We start from the raw sequence: 17649 nt of genomic DNA on the forward strand, positions 1-17649 counted from the left end.
TTCACCGGGGAGATTTCACATGTAGATTGGAGTGGGGCTCCGTGGCATTGAGAGCGAGGCTGTGGATTAGGGCCTTTAGCCTCGGCCTCAGTGGGCGCAGAGCGGGCGAGAGGGAGCTCGCCCAGGCGTCTTATCAAGACGTTTGGGAGGCAGAGGTAATTGTTATGACTCTATGCCCGCGGCCCGGCGGAGCTTTACGCCCTGGCCGTGTAACAGGATAATAACCCCTGGCTTTATGCAGCTGCTGTGGGCCGGAGGAGCGGCTGGTGAGGACCGGCCCAGAGCGGGCAGCAGGGGAAGGGGCGGGGCGGAGAGAAAGTGACAGGTGGAAATGTATTACTAGGGGACTTGTTTTCCTCCTGGACTCTTTACTCTAGATGTTGCTGTGAAGGTTTGATGGCAACCACCAGAGGATGGTTAGATCTGGATCACAAGCACTGCCCTTACCATGTGTGTGTCGCCGTGTCTCCTAAAGGGGGATGCCTGATATTCAGTGGATGAATCTGGACCCTCTGAAGCTGATGGAGGAGCTCAGCCAGTTCACCTCGCTGGAGGGCTTCAGGGAGATGCTAGACAAGGCTCAGGTGGGCCACGCCTACATGAACCGCTCCTGCCTGAACCCCAACGACCCAGACTGTCCCCAGAGCGCCCCTAACAAGGAGCTGAGACAGGTGAGGTCGTCTCTACGTGGGTAGTTTGATAGGACATGTGCTGTTTTGCATTGATCTTTAGGCTAAACGTGTTCCCCCGATGTTTCCTCAGAGTCCTGACATCCCTGGAGAGCTGCAAGGGGGCTGCCATGGTTTCTCCAAGAAGTTCATGCACTGGCAGGAGGATCTGATCCTGGGAGAACGAATGAAGAACTCCCAGGGGTCTTTGCAGAGGTGAGAGAGAGGGGGAAGTGGTGTTTTGGGGGGGGGCGGGATCTCTCCGACTCCTAATAACCTCACACATCCAAGGAATTCCTAGCTCGAGAGGGGATCGGTTTCCGCCGCTGACCCCAGCGTAGAGCAGCCCAATTAAACATGATGGACATCCACATCAACTCTGAATGGATATGTAGTGCTGCATAGAGGGCACAAAAAAAAAGGACCCCAGGCTTGGAGTAATGCAGAACATGAGACCAAGTAAATAAAAACAAGGTCTACATTACTTTAAAAAGACCAGCTATGTTCCACCCCCCCTCCCCCAGCCCTGCACCCGCGGTCCTGCAATCCTACCCGCCCCCACAGTGTAACTCGACATCACGTGTGTGTTTTGAATGCAGAGTTTTAATTTGGAATAAATGAAAGGCTTTAGCCGGGAGGAGTAGAGTGACAGAGTTGGGACTCATGCCCAGCTCGTGACCCAGGACTTCAGCTGAGAGGAAGTGAGGGGATGATTTGCAGCCCACACACACACACACACACACACAAACACACACACAGACACACACACACACGTCTGCAAAGTTATTTATTGCGACACCTTACAGATCCACAGATCCTTACATTCCATAGCGCGATGTTATCAGACACTCTGCGCTCTAAAGTGTGTGTGTGGTCCTGACTTTGTAGGAATGACAGATAAAGCCCCTTCTCAGGATCAACAACAAAACTAGAACACTCTTCTTACCCACGTGGTGTTACATACTGTATAGTTCATGAGTGGATTAAAGCAGCAGTAGGTAGCATTTTTACTTTAAAATTACAGCTTCATAATCAATGTGATGCTCCACTGAGCTGTAATAGGTAAAACAGAGCCTTTGTTGTTGCTACCCCAGGATCAGCACCGCAGAAACTGCACTATGTAACTTTTAGAGGAGGGTAGGAAACCACCCTCACCTTCCCTCTCCCTCCCACTTGATTTCAGGACAGCGTTGTAAACGCTTTTTACATTCTTCAACTCTAGGGGGAGCCCAAGAGCCCAACAATACCAAATGTTACCTAGAGATGCTTTAATAGAAATGGTTTAAAACGACTCGTGCTCATCTGTCCCGCCTCTGTTTACAGCGCCGAGGCCCTGCAGACCATGCTCCTCCTCATGAGCCCCAAGCAGCTGTACGAACACTTTAAAGACGACTACGAGATCCACGACATCAACTGGAACGAGGACAAGGCCACTGCCATCCTGGAGACCTGGCAGAGGAAGTTTGTCGAGGTACTGCCCTGTCCCCTTGTCCTTCTTTGTCGCATCACACCTGACACAAACTGTGGGCTCCCACTTCATCGCTCATGACGCGCAGGCTACTGTCAGACCCCCAGTTATAGGGGAAAGTTGTTTGTGATAACCCACTCCCCCTGCATGCAGACTGAAGGAGGGGACCGGGAAGACGGAGAGGGAAGTGGAGACAGGAGAAGGAGGGGGCAGGGCACTGTAAAAACAAAGTGCTGGGGTATTTGGTTGCCCTTCAGGTTGTTGGCCATTCATGGCGCTGACGGAGTAGCCTGAGGGGTCATGTGATCTCATCTGATCCATCTGACCCCCGACCCAGTGGCATCTGTGCTCATTATTCCGTGGTTGTCATGCTTCCTGGGGGGCTCGCCTCTGTCTTGCTTGTGTTATTGGTAAAAAGTAAAACTCCAGTATGATAGATATGGTTACAGAAGGTCTGTGACATGAGACTGAGCAGTTGTGTGTTGTCTCGCAGGTGGTCCACAACAGCGTTCCTGAGAACTCCACCTCTAACGTCCACGCTTTCTCCACCACCACGCTCAACGACATCATGAAGTCCTTCTCCGACGTCAGCGTCATCAGGGTGGCTGGCGGCTACCTGCTCATGGTAGATATGACGAGTTAGACAGAGAGTGGTGTTTTAGAAATGCGATAAAACCCTGTACTCCCAAAATCTTTGAAAGGATAAATGACTTCTTTTTGAATAGGCAGGGTTTCTGTATGAAGGAAGCTGTTGCATAACTCTCTCTCTCTCTGTGTGTGTGTAGCTGGCGTACGCTTGCGTGACCATGCTCCGCTGGGATTGTGCTAAAAGTCAGGGTGCAGTGGGTTTGGCTGGAGTCCTGTTGGTGGCTCTGTCTGTAGCTGCAGGTCTGGGACTGTGCTCTCTGCTGGGACTGTCTTTCAATGCAGCTACCACACAGGTATAAAAATACACACACACACACTTTGCAATTATTTAAACTATCATGTTAAATATTTAAGTTACCTTCCAGTTCATTTAATGCATGAATACAAGTTCTGATAAATCGTTCTGTGCTCTGGCACCTCTAGAGGGCAGCTGTGAGTAATGTTTGTTTACTTGAGCCCAGGCTGTGTCTGTCAGTAGTGCTCACAGCTAAAAAAAACAAGGCCAAACTGTTCTATAATAGCAGCACAAAGTGAGTTTAGATACTGACCGATGTGTACCGTGTCCAAAAAAATACGTATTTTCAAAATCGTAAAATTTACAGAAGAAGGAAAAAACGTCTTAATTTTTAATAGAGCTTAATGTAAAAAGGGTTTATTCCAAGTAAATTTGGAGCATTTCTGTTGGTCCGTTGATTATGTATTTTTCACACAGTGTGAAGGAAAGCTGTTGAGTTCAATTGATGAGGATGACTATGGTTTAATCCCTCACAGGTGTTGCCGTTCCTGGCTCTGGGGATAGGGGTGGACGACATGTTCCTTCTGGCTCATTCATTCACTGAGGCCGGATCCAACATCCCCTTCAAGGCAAGCGACAAAGCTTCTCCCTTCTCTCTTCAGCGTGCAACTGATACCACACGTGTCTTGTTTGTGTCTTGTGTGCTTACCTTGCACCTGTGCGTGTGTTTGTGTGTGTGCAGGAGAGGACGGGCGACTGTCTCAGGAGAACCGGCACCAGTGTGGCGCTCACCTCCATTAACAACATGCTGGCCTTCTTCATGGCAGCTCTGGTGCCCATTCCTGCACTAAGAGCCTTCTCATTGCAGGTATGGAGCTCTGCGAGTGCTTGTGTGTGTTCGATATGGGCTGTAAGGTCGGTGTGATTCATTCAGAGATATTGCAATACATTAGAGAAGGTGTAGGGGGCGATGTTGAGTCGGTTTTACACCATAAGTGAGACGTGAAAACCGGGAAAGGCTTAAAGATTAATATTAATCATAGTGAAATAACCACAGATTTATGGATTTGAGAAATGCCCTGTTCCCAATCCTAGAGTTTCTCTGCTTATTTGAGAGCGAGAGATTTCCGAGTAAACCTCTGCCCCCCTGCCAAGGCCTTTCATGCTGGCATGAATGGCACCGCTCTGAAAAGGCCAACCAAATGTAGTCGTAATAAACGAGTGGACTGCTTTTGTCCTTTTTCCTTATTCCTCTTTCTCTTTTTACTGCCACCCCCCCCTCGGTCCACCTCGAACTGCAGCCTGGCTCTGTTTCTCAGAGAGTGAGAGAGGGAGAGTAATAGGATGAGTGAATAGTGCATATATCAGTGAGCTGTCAGCCTTCGTTTCTCTGATCTCTCCAGGCGAGCGCTGGGTGGTCTGCTTTTCCAGTGATACGCAGTATAATGTCTGCCCCAGGCTGGCAGGTTTTCGAGGGTTTTGAGGAGGAGGGGGCGTGGGGGGGTGCTGCTTAGGCTCATCGTAGCCTGGGGAGTCCCCTTTCCCTCCGCTTGTTGACTATTTTCAAGGAGCTGAGGGAGGGAGAAAAGCCAGTTGATTTAGGGTGCGTTCTTCAGCTTTCTGGGATTCAGTCCGAGGCACTAAAACAGCAAGGGAGTTTGCAGGGTTTTTTTTGTCAAGTTTAGGCGGTAGCTGTGAAGTCGGGTGTGCCACTCATGAAAGAAAAGTTCCAGGCCAGTCTTTTCACATCTCTCTCTCTCTCTCTCTCTCTCTCTCTCTCTCTCTCCAGGCTGCTATCGTGGTGGTGTTTAATTTTGCTATGGTTCTGCTCATCTTCCCTGCTATCCTGAGTCTGGACTTGCACAGACGCGAGGACAAAAGGCTGGACATTCTCTGCTGCTTCTACAGGTAACCATGACACGCCATCCTCTTCCTCAGAAAGGCCAAGTTAATATTAACACACTGGATTGAATTCAGCCAGTGAATTACACTGTGGGTTCTCGAGCTACATCTTACTTGCTTTAGACTTCTGAGCCCGTAAGCACATACTTCAGGTCCACGTCTCCGTCTCTAGCCTGCCTAGATATTTTCCAAATAAACTATACAAAATAGTTTATACATCGATCCCAGTTTAAAGTCAACGCAGATGCATTTTAAGGTTAACTCTCCTTGTCTCCCTCCAGCCCATGCTCTTCTCGAGTGATCCAGATCCAACCTCAGGAGTTCTCAGACGCCAGTGACAACCATTCGTCCTCTCACCCCCACGTCCCGTCCACGCCCACTTTCCCCGGTTCCACCACCATCACCACCAGCACCCGGATCACCACCACGGTGCAGGCCTTCACGCAATGTGACGCCGCCGGTCAGCACATCGTCACCATCCTGCCCCCGACCTCCCAGATCTCCACCAGCCCCGGTCCACCGCCCCCTTCCCCTTCCACCGCCGACCCTTACGGGTCGCAACTCTTCACTCCCTCCAGCTCCACCCGGGACCTCCTGTCCCAGGCCGAGGAGTCCCGGCCAGGCAAAGAGTGCGCCCCTCTGCCATTCCTGCGCTGGGATCTGGCTCGTTTCGCGCGGGACAAGTACGCCCCACTGCTGCTGAAGCCCGAGACCAAGACGGCGGTCGTGGTGGCCTTTGTGGCTCTGCTCGGCCTCAGCCTCTACGGCACCACCATGGTGCGAGACGGACTTTACCTGACCGACATAGTCCCCAGGGACACCAAGGAATACGACTTCATCTCGGCACAGTTCAAATACTTCTCCTTCTACAACATGTACCTGGTCACCATGGACGGCTTCGACTACGCCCGCTCCCAGAGGGAGCTCCTGCAGCTTCACAATGCCTTTAACTCCGTCAAGTACGTGGTGAGGGAAAGCGATCAGAAGCTGCCCCGCATGTGGCTGCACTACTTCCAGGACTGGCTCAAAGGTACTGGCTTTGGCTCATTACTTTTCTAGTCGTGCTGTCACTTTATTAACTTTTATTCACAGTGAGGGTGATCTCACTCAAAGTTATGGAAGGTCATTTATATTTCAAGCACAGATGGAATAGCCTCTGAGAGCAGATGTATTAAGTGCTGCAAAATCTTAGTGCTTCATTTGGCAAGAGGGTTACAATGAATTACACCATAAAATAACATACAAAGCATGGAAGTCTTGGATAGTCCATGGTTTTCAAAGTCCTGCTCCTGTAATCCGAACCCTTCCCTGCTCCACATCTGATCCGAGTGATCGCGAATTATTATTAAGTGCTTTCCAAGTTGAGGATTCGAGGAAAAACACTAAAACGTGGATGCAATCTTGAGGTGTAAGTTGGGTAATGCTTGTGGGCCTCTTGCGAAGAGTATTACATCAGTGAGTGAGGCTTGCTGGTGGACACGAAAGTGAAACGCCGCACAGCCTCAGGTGAGGTGAGGAGATGGATTTGGAGTTCAGGGAGAGGTCAGACCTGTCCATCATTGGCCTGTCCTACTTGGCTCGAGGGAGCGCGGTCCAGAATGGTCAGAGGTTATCTCTGCCTGCTTCTGACCTCTCCACCTGGCCCAAGCCCACAAGGAAAGTCACGCTGGGAGGAAACCCCAGAGCTGGTAAAAAAGAATGCATGAAAAACAGCAGAGTGAAAAGAGGAACGATTTATTTTGAAAGGCAGTGGAAACTGGAGGCAGTTGAAAGAGTCTTTCTCTCTCCACTCCCTGTCCACCCCCCCTCAGTGCTGTTTCCTTTTCTTGTGAGGGAGATCTCTGTAATTACAGAATGGTTGTGGAAACTGTTTTTCAGCTGTTGCCAGACTTTGTAATTTGGAGAGCACGAAAGCCTCTCGCTGGTTCGTTTATTCAGCCCACACACACTTATTCAGCAGCAGGCACAAAGATGGAGACCCCAGCTCGAGGAGGGGTAGGGGGCAGAGGGGGGGCCTTCCATTTTATGTGTCTGTTTGTGTGTGTGGATTGGCATGAACTCCCAACAAGTCCATGAGGAACATTCCCTGGTTATTAAAGTATGCCATGTTTGTGCAGTGTAACTAACCCTGCACTTTTTCCAACAGGACTCCAGGCTTCGTTCGATGCGGACTGGGAAGCAGGCAGGATTACCCATGACAGCTACCGCAACGGCACAGAGGACGGTGCCCTAGCCTACAAACTGCTCATTCAGACCGGCTCCAAGAAAGAGCCCTTCAACTACAGCCAGGTATGTGTGGCATCTTTCCCAGGGCTCGATCAGTACCAGGTCTTCCGTCCTTGTGGTGTTTGTCCGGTTTGGCGATTCATATTTATATTCATACCAATCTCCTTTCTAGCTGACGTCCCGTCGCCTGGTGGACGACGATGGTATGATCGCTGCAGAGGTCTTTTACATCTACCTGACCGTATGGGTCAGTAACGACCCTCTGGGTTATGCTGCTTCCCAAGCCAACTTCTACCCCCACCCTCACGAGTGGATCCATGACAAGTATGACACCACCGGAGAGAATCTGCGTAGTGAGTTACCTTCATATTATCATATGGCTGATGATATAGTATAAGATATGCGCAGTCAGTAGTAAGCTTCTGACCCTATTACCTGAACACATCTGAGGATAAGGGAAGGTTAAGTTTTTCACTGAAACATCTTCTTTCTCCTTTTCTCCCAGTCCCTGCTGCCGAGCCCTTGGAGTTCGCCCAGTTCCCCTTCTACCTGAACGACCTCCGCCAAGCCTCTGACTTCATCGAGGCCATCGAGAGCGTGCGCGCCATCTGTGAGGAGTTCATGCGCAAGGGCATCCAGAACTACCCTAATGGCTACCCCTTCCTCTTCTGGGAGCAGTACATCGGCCTGCGACACTGGTTCCTTTTGTCCATCAGCGTGGTGCTGGCCTGCACCTTCCTGGTGTGTGCCATCCTGCTGCTCAACCCATGGACCGCAGGCATCATTGTAAGTCTAACTCTCTCTCTCGCTCTCTCTCTCTCTTTTTCTAACTTTCCCTGATCCCCTCAGCACAGCTCAATAACCCTGCCACACAGAAACTTTCTCTTGGGAGGGCCTTGGTGAGTTGTCCTGAGGGTGCTACACACACACACACACACACCCAGCCCTTTTTGTCATTCTAATGGGGGCTGTGATTTTTTTTAAAAAAGAGAAATGCAAAAGAGAGGCAAAGCTCTCCTGAAGCCTTTTACCTCAAACTGCCTTTGTTCAGAAATTTGGGGACAGGACGGATCTGCCCAGTCGTGACCTTGGCCTGCTAAGCCCATCCATCAGTGCTAGGTTTGAGGGGGGGTTGGGGTGGTGTGAGTAAGACTGTTGAGAGTTTGAGGGGGGTGGGACTGTATGTTTAATGGCTGGGAAAGGTTTTACACTGGCTGCTGACAACCCCTCCACTCAAAAAGTGAAAACGGGGAGGACAGAAATTGAGGGGACCTATTGGACTACTTTAGTAGAGCTGGTTTCCCAGTAGTGTGGGATTATAAGCAGTATTGTCCAGATGGGGAGAGTGTGTATCCCTATTCTGACACCAGATTCTGCTGCCATTTTATTAAAGCTACAAATGCCAATGACTGCTATGAATTTATGTTTTCATGCTCTGGTGATTTTGCTGAAACAATGATGGTCAGCTCTAGTCAGGTCCTAGGTCAGAATGAATGTATCTACAGAGCATGCTCACTTTCCTGTAGACAGACACTGTCCCACTGCCTCGTCAGATGTGTCCCCTGTCCTCTCCACTTTCCCAGCCTATGCACAGCTGCAGTAAAATGGCTTTTACCATCTCCAGTTTAAGCGTGACCAAATCTGGACCCCTGCCAACATCAAAGCCTCTCAGAGGCCGGGGACGTTCCTGAGTGCCCTCTTCACCTGATCAAACATCAAGGAGAGGATGCTGTCATCAGAAGGATTTGCCTGCTGGCTTAAATGGTGCTGGGAAAAAAATGACAATGAACACATGAGAGGCAGGAAGGGCCCTCATTTCTCTCGCTATCATGCTCTTCATTCACTCCTTCTTGCTCTGTCAGTGTAAGGAGGGAGGGGGATTAGATGTAATCTGACAGAGAGGGGGCGAAAAATGACAGTGAAATCTAAAGGATGCGGGTCCATGGGGGCAATAGCATTCATTCAGGTCATCGCAGCATACTGTAAACATTTATGAAGATCTATGGGCTGCTAAACATGAGCAAGGAGACTAGAAGGGAACAGGGGAGGAGGTATCGCTATTGCATGGTACATGGCTGAGAGTTTAACATCGTCTCTTTGCTCCTCAGGTCTTTATCTTGGCAATGATGACGGTGGAGCTGTTTGGCATAATGGGACTCATTGGTATCAAGCTGAGTGCCATCCCTGTGGTCATCCTTATCGCCTCTGTTGGCATCGGAGTGGAGTTCACGGTCCACGTAGCTCTGGTAAGAAAAAGCAAACGGTAGCAGACCCACTCTATATCACATTATCTGCAGGTCACAGTTGCCTTCATCTCTCTCTCTCTCTCTCTCTCTCCACAGGGTTTTCTGACCGCCATCGGGGACAGGAACACACGCTCGGCCTTAGCTCTGGAGCACATGTTTGCTCCGGTGATGGATGGCGCCATCTCCACTCTGCTGGGGGTGCTCATGCTGGCCGGGTCCGAGTTTGACTTCATCATGAGGTAAGAAACTGTTTGGACCTAAACAGAAATGTCCAGAGCTGCAATGTTTGTGAAATCTTGCTCAGGCTGCCATTTGTAAAAGGCGATGGAGGATGGGTGTTTGCTCTATCCTCAGGCCACATACACATTTACACACACAGTTGTCTGGGTGAGGAAGGGTGCAGGTGGGAATGTGTGTGATTCCTCACCTGGCCTTGTCACTCTGCCCTAAAGCTTCAGACCACCCTTAACAAGCACTGCTTCCACACTACAGCAAATGGAGAAAACATTAAGGATGTGTAACAGCTGCTCATAAACACGTAAATACCCACTGGGTGGTTCTCACACACACACTATCCACCCTTTTCTTTGGAAGTATGTCGAATGTCCAATCATCCGGTTGAAAACTTCTGTCTCTAAACAAGGCCCACACATGTGAGGGCTGCTGGCCCTGCCCATCCCAGGGTTCAACTGGTCAGACATGCCTCAACCAAAAAGTTGCAAAGCCTCAAAGCATTGCCTTTGGCCTGTCCCCCCCCCACCCCACGCCTCTCTTTGAAAAAACAGCAAACAGCCATGTTTTTCAGCTGAATCCGGGATCTGCCGGATCCCGACCACAACCTTGAGAGCTGCCGCAAACAGAGCCATGACATAAAAACGGCTTAGTTAGAGAAGAAGGCAGCAGAGAGAGGGAGAAGGAGCACGTCGAGCAAAATCTAAATACGCCCAGGGTGGCTTCTTGGCACCAAGACTGTTCAGACATTCTCCAAGACTTTGAATTAAGTCGGATGGTGAAAGGCGATTTAGCATTTTCTCTTTTTTCCCTCCATCTACTGAGACAAAGCTGTGTAAAGAGGAGGTGGAGAGGAGGAAGAACGTGGTCTGGGTGTTTGTAAGGTGGGTTTTTTTTTTGGCGGGAGGCGGGGGGCGGGTAGTGAGGGAACAGGGGGATGTTTTTAGGACAGTGGTAAGGCACAGAGGGTGGGAGAGAAAGGGGGGTTGGAGCGAACCATTTGTTGGGTGCAGTGTGCCAGCATTGGGGCATTCACACTGGGAGGTCCTGTTTAGATGTAGATAGAGTGAGAGAGAGAGGAAAAAAGAGTGGAGACAGAGGGAGAGAGAGGGAGCGCAGGCCCTCTAGCTGGGGACTAGCATAAATACCATGCTGTAAACATCTCCTGGCGGTGGGACACTGAATAAACAGCAGAACAAGCTCAGCGGCCCCTCTCTGAAGGAGCCACCCCTTCCAACCCCCGACTCGGGAATGGAAAAGATTACAGTTTATATAAACAACAGAATTCCTAACACTAGGTCTACTCTGGAGGTCTAACCCAAGTGGGGCCCATGGATGGCTTCTTTCTCTCTCTCTCTCTCTCTCTCTCTCTCTACCCCTTAAATAAATCACGCTCCACTTTGGGAATGTTGACTTAGTCAAATAAACAAGCACCTTTTTTTCCAGTCTTTTCCATGTACACAGGAAACAGGCGAATGTTGGAGTGCCTTTAGCTCACAAACGGTGGACCCCTGTGGTGGGCATACTTAAAAAAAAAAGACCTAAATAGCTTGCATGTTTTTTCATGGAACATTACGAACATTATGAAAATATCAGTTGCCTCATGCCTTGGCCCTTCTCTTCAAATGCGCCTGGACCGATTTGCTCAGTGGAGATGTGAGATAACCGTTTAGTGAGCTGCAAACGAAAATGGTTCACACTCAAGCAGTCTGCTTCAGCTCTGTTAATGAGGCAGACATGAATGAGGGAGGGAGGGAGGGAGAACAGGGAGAGGAAGGGGGAGAGATTGAAAAGGGTTTGCTGCTCTCTGTTTGAAAGACTCTATGGTTAGGCAAGGTCCCTGCAGCAAAGGAACCTGGCCCTAGTGTCCCTTCTGTTGGATTATGGTGGAAATTTCAACAGACCACGTAAGACATGTCCTTGTAGGGCTAGAGCCCTATCTCTGTCCCTCCCATAGACCAGGACCGAAATAGGTAATTACGACTGGTCAGCGTAAGGTAGGATGATGTGCTGAATAATAACACAGGATTGGAGAGAACTGTGCTTCAGACAATCTGAAAATAGACACAGAGATGGAGATTCGGTAGCGTAATGGCCGTCAGACCTGTAATCTTTCTAACAGGGATTTTTGATTCATTTGCTCGATGGGTCTCAGTCAGCCAAAGCAAACACGGGGCCTCACTGGAGGAGACAGGTCAACGGACAGCAGTTTCCACCACAAGCCCTTGAATGCTCCCAGCAGATGTGCCAGAGGTTAACTCCTTTTTTTTCAAAATCTGTTAGGTGTGACATAAGCTAAAGATGGTGGGAGAGTGTTGTAGGGACGTCTCAAACTCCAAAGGGCAACATTCCAGACTCGCAGAATCCACGTCCTTGTTTTTCCAGCTCCCGTTCCTCTTTTTCTTACCTCCAGAAGGCTGAACCGCAGCTTAGAAGAGCTGAATTGTCTTTTTGTGTGTCAGTGTTGTGTGTATGAGTGTGAGGCAGAGCGAGAGGCAGAGCGAGAGGCAGAGCGAGGCTGTGTGTGTGAGGGTTTAACTGGAGCCCTCTCTAATTTTCCCATGCGCTCTTTCTTGTGGCGATGGGCAAGCCCTCCCTCAATGCCATGGATCCTCAGAGACACAGAGGCACAGACACCCTTGTAGGTCTGCAGCCCATTAAGGCCGTCTTCTCGCTAGCACGCTAGCCAGGTCGGCACATAGCACAACCACAGCGGCTCGGCTCTATAAGCTGGGGTTATATTACAGGAGTTCCAGGCCGATTATAGCCATGGTTTGCAGTTTGGGGCAGATTTGGGGCAGAGTCAACGGCTGACTCCCAAAATCAAGAGGTTTGCAAAGGGGATCGGTCTCATGTCTTTCTTTCGGATTTAGTTTCAGTACTGACCAGAGTAATAGGATATTTTTTGTCGACCCAGCTAGTGTGTTCCATTTACTTATTTAGTGAATGCTCCCTAAGGTTTGAGTCACTGCAAAAAGGAAAGACGCTGGAAAGTGTGAGATGCTCAGTATTTTCATAACATCGTGTAGTTAATTCTCAAAGGCTTGAAAGCTCCAGATGCGCCAACCCCAGCACTAGCCAGACCTCCATGTTTTTGCCACATCTTGGGTGTACACGGGTGGAGTTTCTTTGCCAGTTTTCAGCTCTGTGGAAGAGCAATGTGTTTTCCACCAAGAGTTGTCCCAAAAACAAGAGCAGATTTGTCGCTGTTAGTTTTCTGAGAATCTTCTTAGAGTTGGTGACAATCTGAATCGCTGCTGTTGTTGAACGACTGCTGGCTAAAAGACGCTTGCCTTACTTTGGCCAAATCCGTACAGAAGAGGCTTTGGCTCTGGTCTTGTGAGAGAAATACCCTCTGACAGAATTGTGCTGGTGTGGTGTGATTAGTTCTGAAGCCAAGATGGCAGGAGGAATAGAGAGAGAGAGAGTAGGAGTAAGAGTAAGTGGAGATTGGCCTGCCCAGCATAAACACAGAGGTGGCGTGCCCTGGCCAGGGTGAAACGGGATCTCAATAAGATGGGATATTAAGTTGTTGAGGGGAAAATTACATTAGCAGCAGTGACTGGCTTGGGGGCCATCGGCAGGGAAGAAGGAAAGAAAGAAAGAAAGAAAGAAAGAGAATGAGTGAGAGGGGGAACATTGGAGTGGGGCGAGTGTTTCTGACACGTAGAATCCGCTCACTAATGTAAACACATTTGTTCAGGAAGTGGCAGTGCAGTGGTGATAGATCAGGGCTCCCAGAGGGAGAGAGGGAGCTGGAGTGAGAGAAAGAGAGAAAAGGCTCACACCGAAGGAGCTGTGGAATTTCGCCTCCACTCGGTCAGGCGCCAAGAGAGAAGTGGGGTTGGAAGAAAAGAGTGAGAATGAAAGAATTGCCTGAAGCTAATAATTTTTTTTTTCATCATTCAATCTCAAGATTACTCCTGGAAAACTCTGGAGTTAAAGCAATGTGCCTTCTTCATCGAATTGTCACTTGCCCCGTCAAGGGGCAAATGTCAGGGCATAGCTGACATTGTCCTCTCTTGCTCCTGCAGTTTGTGCCCACCATGGTTCATTAAAGTAAAACATGTGCCCTTTGTGTTTCCTCCAAAGGTACTTCTTTGCGGTGCTGGCTATCCTGACCTTGCTGGGGATCCTGAACGGCTTGGTGCTGCTGCCTGTTCTCCTGTCTATTATGGGCCCCCCGGCTGAGGTCCCTGCTGCCAGCAGCGGCAACTGTCTGTCCAGCCCCTCGCCTGAGCTCACGCCTCCAACCATGAACCATCACGGCTATTACGCCGGACATATCCCCAGAACGCGGCGCCAGGCCTTCTCTGAGGTCTCAGACTCTGAGTACTACTCCGAGACCACCACCACATCAGGGATCGGGGAAGAAGATTATAAGCACTGCGACAGGAATGCATATATAACCTCTCCCACACAACCTCCCACCTCCCACATTCTGCTGGAGGCCAGCAAGAATCCTACCTTTCCTAAACTCACAGTAAGTACCAACAGGTGCATTTTATTGTTACCATCATTGTTTCCCATCAAGGCTTTTCCAATTCAAAAGAAAAGCTGTCAACCCTCTTCAGCTGGTTATTCTCTTAACCTGTGCATTTCTTATTCTTCTTAGGTAGTGAAACCCTTTGGTGAAACTCTGGTTGCCGGAGGCCAGAGGGATCAGCCCAACGAGTCTGCGCAGAATGCCGTGAACTCCATCAGTTCGCAGGTGATGCGGTGGGACGGCAAGCAGGACTACCAGGGGCAGAGGAGGCAGCATTTACCCAGTGACAGGACACACTGTCCTGGAAGGACTACTCACAGTGGCCCCGGCAGAGGGCCACAGCAGAACAGGACTAAACCTCCAGCCCATGGCAACACGGTGACCATGGTCACAGCCACGGCCTCAGTGACGGTGGCAGTACACCCCAGTCTGCCGGGGTCCTATCAGGGTTACATGCATGAGGGCTTTGAGGACAGCGAGTCGGACTCTTTCGAGGACATTAAGAGGACTTTGGGACAAACCTATGGGAGAGCTACAGACTCTACCCTAAGAGACTCTTTGGAAGTCCAAGATCTGGAATGCCAAGAGAAGAGCCAGCAACAAGCTAAGCAGGGTCAAGGTGAGTTCTTCTTACATCTCAAGTAATCTGGTGGTTGATCCTCCTTTAAAAGAGGTGGCCTTCTGTAGTTTTGGGGTTGTACCACTACATTTTAATTTGGCTACAGAATAAGCCTTCAGAGATGTGTAGGTTTATGAAGGAACAGCCTCCTAGTCTACCCAGATAGCAAAGAACAATTGGCCCAAATGTGGCACATCTGCAGTTCTCCAATGGCCGACGTTTGGCCTGGAATGACGGCATGGACTCAGGATGAGTCTGGCTACTTCAACTCGGCCACAGGTCAACAACTGGCCCACACACATACCTTAACCCAAGTCAAGCCCGGCTCATGACATTTGGCCCCTATCCGACCCACACTACAAGTGCCAGCAACATAACTCAGCCATAAGTGCAAAAATCCGAGACATATTTGGCTCAAACATGTGCGCTATCTGGGTAGTGTGAGTGGTCATAGGGCTCATTTACATATTGTAGTCTGTATAATAATATGATGTAGTACATTATTTCTGTAGTCATTATTTTAGTGAAGGTTCGTAGTATTGAAGGTGGTTGTATAGACGTATAGAAGTTGTGGTAATGCCACATTCTCCATATAACTGTGAGCTTCTAGGGGAGAAAACCCAAACACACGGCAATGGTCCTGACTTTGTTTTCCTCTCTCTCTCTCTGTGTTGCAGGTGGTCCACAGATCCAAGCAGCCAAAGATTGCTAGACAGCCCCCCCTTCCCTTCTCCCACGTCCTTTTGTCTGGAATCTGTCTCTGGCTGTCTCGGGACGTCCACAGCCCCAACTCTGTCTCTTTGAACTGTACATAGACCTCACGAAATGAGAGGATTTATTTTAAAGATATTAAAAAAACAGGTCCTGTTTTAAGACTATATATACGTTTATAAATATATATTTTAATACTAAAAAAAAGAGGGAAAGCTATTTAAAAGAGTACTGTATAACGTGTGTATTCTCTTCTGTAAAGTCAGAGGTATAAGAGGATTCAGAGGCTCTGGTTCCTCCTGTGTATAGATTCAGAAATGTGCTATATGTAAAAAAAAAAAAAACGAGACGTGAAATGATTCTAGGTTATTGAAAATGAATGGTCAGTGTTTTTTTTGTTTCCTTTTTCTTTTTTATTTCGCTGCTACATCAGATTTGAGATGGTTTTGCCTTGAGCATATGCAGTACCCCCTCCTCACCTTCTCACCTACTTCTGCAGCCTTCCACAGTCCGTGATTTTCCTTTCTGGTTTATTTTATTTTGCACTGTGTCCTGTTGTTTCCCTCCTGTCCTTTTCCATCATATCTGTATCTGGTTTATCAACCCTTCCGCTCACTGAGGGCAACCGCTGTGCCTTTCCATGCCACACACAGACAGTCCTCCTGAGGTCCTGGAAGACTGCTCTTTGTGTTGTGGTCAGTGTTGGGATATCGTTTTTTTATTTTTTATTATTGTTATTATTTTTTAAATACTTGAAGCGGCACGATGCTGACGTGTTCTTTGCCGTTTTTGCGTTAGCCGTACGTTGAGTAAGCTTCACGTTTTTCACTAAAGGGAATGTTAATATTATTTTAAAGTGCAAAAGCAGTTAGTCATGGGTGGGTTTGTTGCTTCTTTGTTCTCAGTTGCGTTAGCGACGATAATACATAGCTACACTAGGTGGTCAAATGTTTGGAGAGACCTGTGCATCCATTTCTTCTGGTCTTCTTCTGGGAAGACCAACTAACTCAGCTGAAGGTTCCATCACTCCAGAGAACACAGCTGCAATGCTCCACAGCCCAATGCTGAGGGTGGCTTCATACCCCTCTGGCCGTGGAGATTCAGGAATTCACTGGATATAAGAGGTGTCTACAGACCTTTGGACGTCTAATGTCCTATGCTATGGTGGGCTATCAGACAGTGCTCCTCAGAGCCAGTGCGGAGACAGGCGCCCACCTCAGACGTCTAATTCAAGCCAGTATTTCTTTCTTTTCCTACATAAACACAGCTCTCGGACACAGCTCACTCCTTCGGTTCTGGTCTTTTTAATACTGCCAGGTCCAACCCAGGGAATCGTATTAGATCTGAGTGGCAGCTTCGTGAATCTTTCTTCTCTTCTTTTCGCGATGGGACTAGAAACGACAGAACAAGATGTAGCTACTGAATCTATGTCAGACAACACGATCCAGCAGCACAGTAGCTCACAGTACGAGACAGGGAGGGAAGAGCAGGGGCGGGGGTCCTGCATAGGGTTGTAGTTCTATTTCAAATGTATGTCATGCCATATGAATTATTTATATCAAATTTTTATTTTTGTAGTTTGTACAGATGTTAGTCGCTAGACTGAAGTTATATTTTTAAAGAGTAAATATATTATAAATGCAAATATATATAATTATATCTATTTGTTGCCGAGCTGTTTTTTTTTTTTTTTTTTTTTTTTTTGGAGAGAGTGGGTGGTGTTGGGGGGGAGGGCGGGGTCAGACTGGGTGGAGCTCTGAGCTCTTTATTCGCTGTGGGATAAAGAGAAATGCAGTGTGGGAAATGAAGGAGAGGCGCGTGGCTCTGGCTGTACACCGTGTGTAGGTTTCCTGGCCTGTCCTTCTGTGTGTAAAGGTCTGAAGAATTGCTTTTGTTCTTTTGCTTGTCATTGTCTAAAACACTGTGACGTCAGAACTATGTGCCAGAAAAACAAAAAACAAAAAAACAAAAAAAAAACCACACACACACACACTCATCCGGACACAAACATACACACAAAACACACACACAGAGACACACACAACCCTCGTATGACCATCATTGTCCTTCACCCTTCATAGAAATTCAACTAACAAAAATAAAAGTAAAAAAAAACAACCTGAACTCTTGTCTGTTTTCATTTGTGTGTGAACTGTATCATCGCTGACGGGAGACAACAGCAGCCCCTGGTGGAGAAGTTAAAAATAAC

The 17649-nt window shown here is 48.6% G+C and overlaps 1 protein-coding gene across 1 annotated transcript in view; it reads left to right on the plus strand.

The window, feature by feature from the left end:
* ptch2 (patched 2) overlaps positions 1 to 17109 on the plus strand; it is a 37717-nt gene extending 20608 nt beyond the window's left edge. The window contains exons 6-22 of the mRNA XM_066680817.1: positions 476 to 671; positions 763 to 884; positions 1992 to 2139; positions 2630 to 2761; positions 2922 to 3077; positions 3556 to 3648; positions 3762 to 3887; positions 4809 to 4927; positions 5203 to 5951; positions 7068 to 7210; positions 7320 to 7500; positions 7653 to 7933; positions 9256 to 9393; positions 9490 to 9632; positions 13717 to 14107; positions 14240 to 14729; positions 15407 to 17109. Coding sequence (XP_066536914.1) covers positions 476 to 671; positions 763 to 884; positions 1992 to 2139; positions 2630 to 2761; positions 2922 to 3077; positions 3556 to 3648; positions 3762 to 3887; positions 4809 to 4927; positions 5203 to 5951; positions 7068 to 7210; positions 7320 to 7500; positions 7653 to 7933; positions 9256 to 9393; positions 9490 to 9632; positions 13717 to 14107; positions 14240 to 14729; positions 15407 to 15441 — 3643 coding nt within the window. The 3' untranslated portion in view covers positions 15442 to 17109. The remainder of the gene's footprint in view (positions 1 to 475; positions 672 to 762; positions 885 to 1991; positions 2140 to 2629; positions 2762 to 2921; positions 3078 to 3555; positions 3649 to 3761; positions 3888 to 4808; positions 4928 to 5202; positions 5952 to 7067; positions 7211 to 7319; positions 7501 to 7652; positions 7934 to 9255; positions 9394 to 9489; positions 9633 to 13716; positions 14108 to 14239; positions 14730 to 15406) is intronic.
* Positions 17110 to 17649: the final 540 nt, after the last annotated feature.

The sequence above is a fragment of the Hoplias malabaricus genome, chromosome 9, assembly GCF_029633855.1.
Source record: "Hoplias malabaricus isolate fHopMal1 chromosome 9, fHopMal1.hap1, whole genome shotgun sequence".
NCBI lineage: Eukaryota > Metazoa > Chordata > Actinopteri > Characiformes > Erythrinidae > Hoplias > Hoplias malabaricus.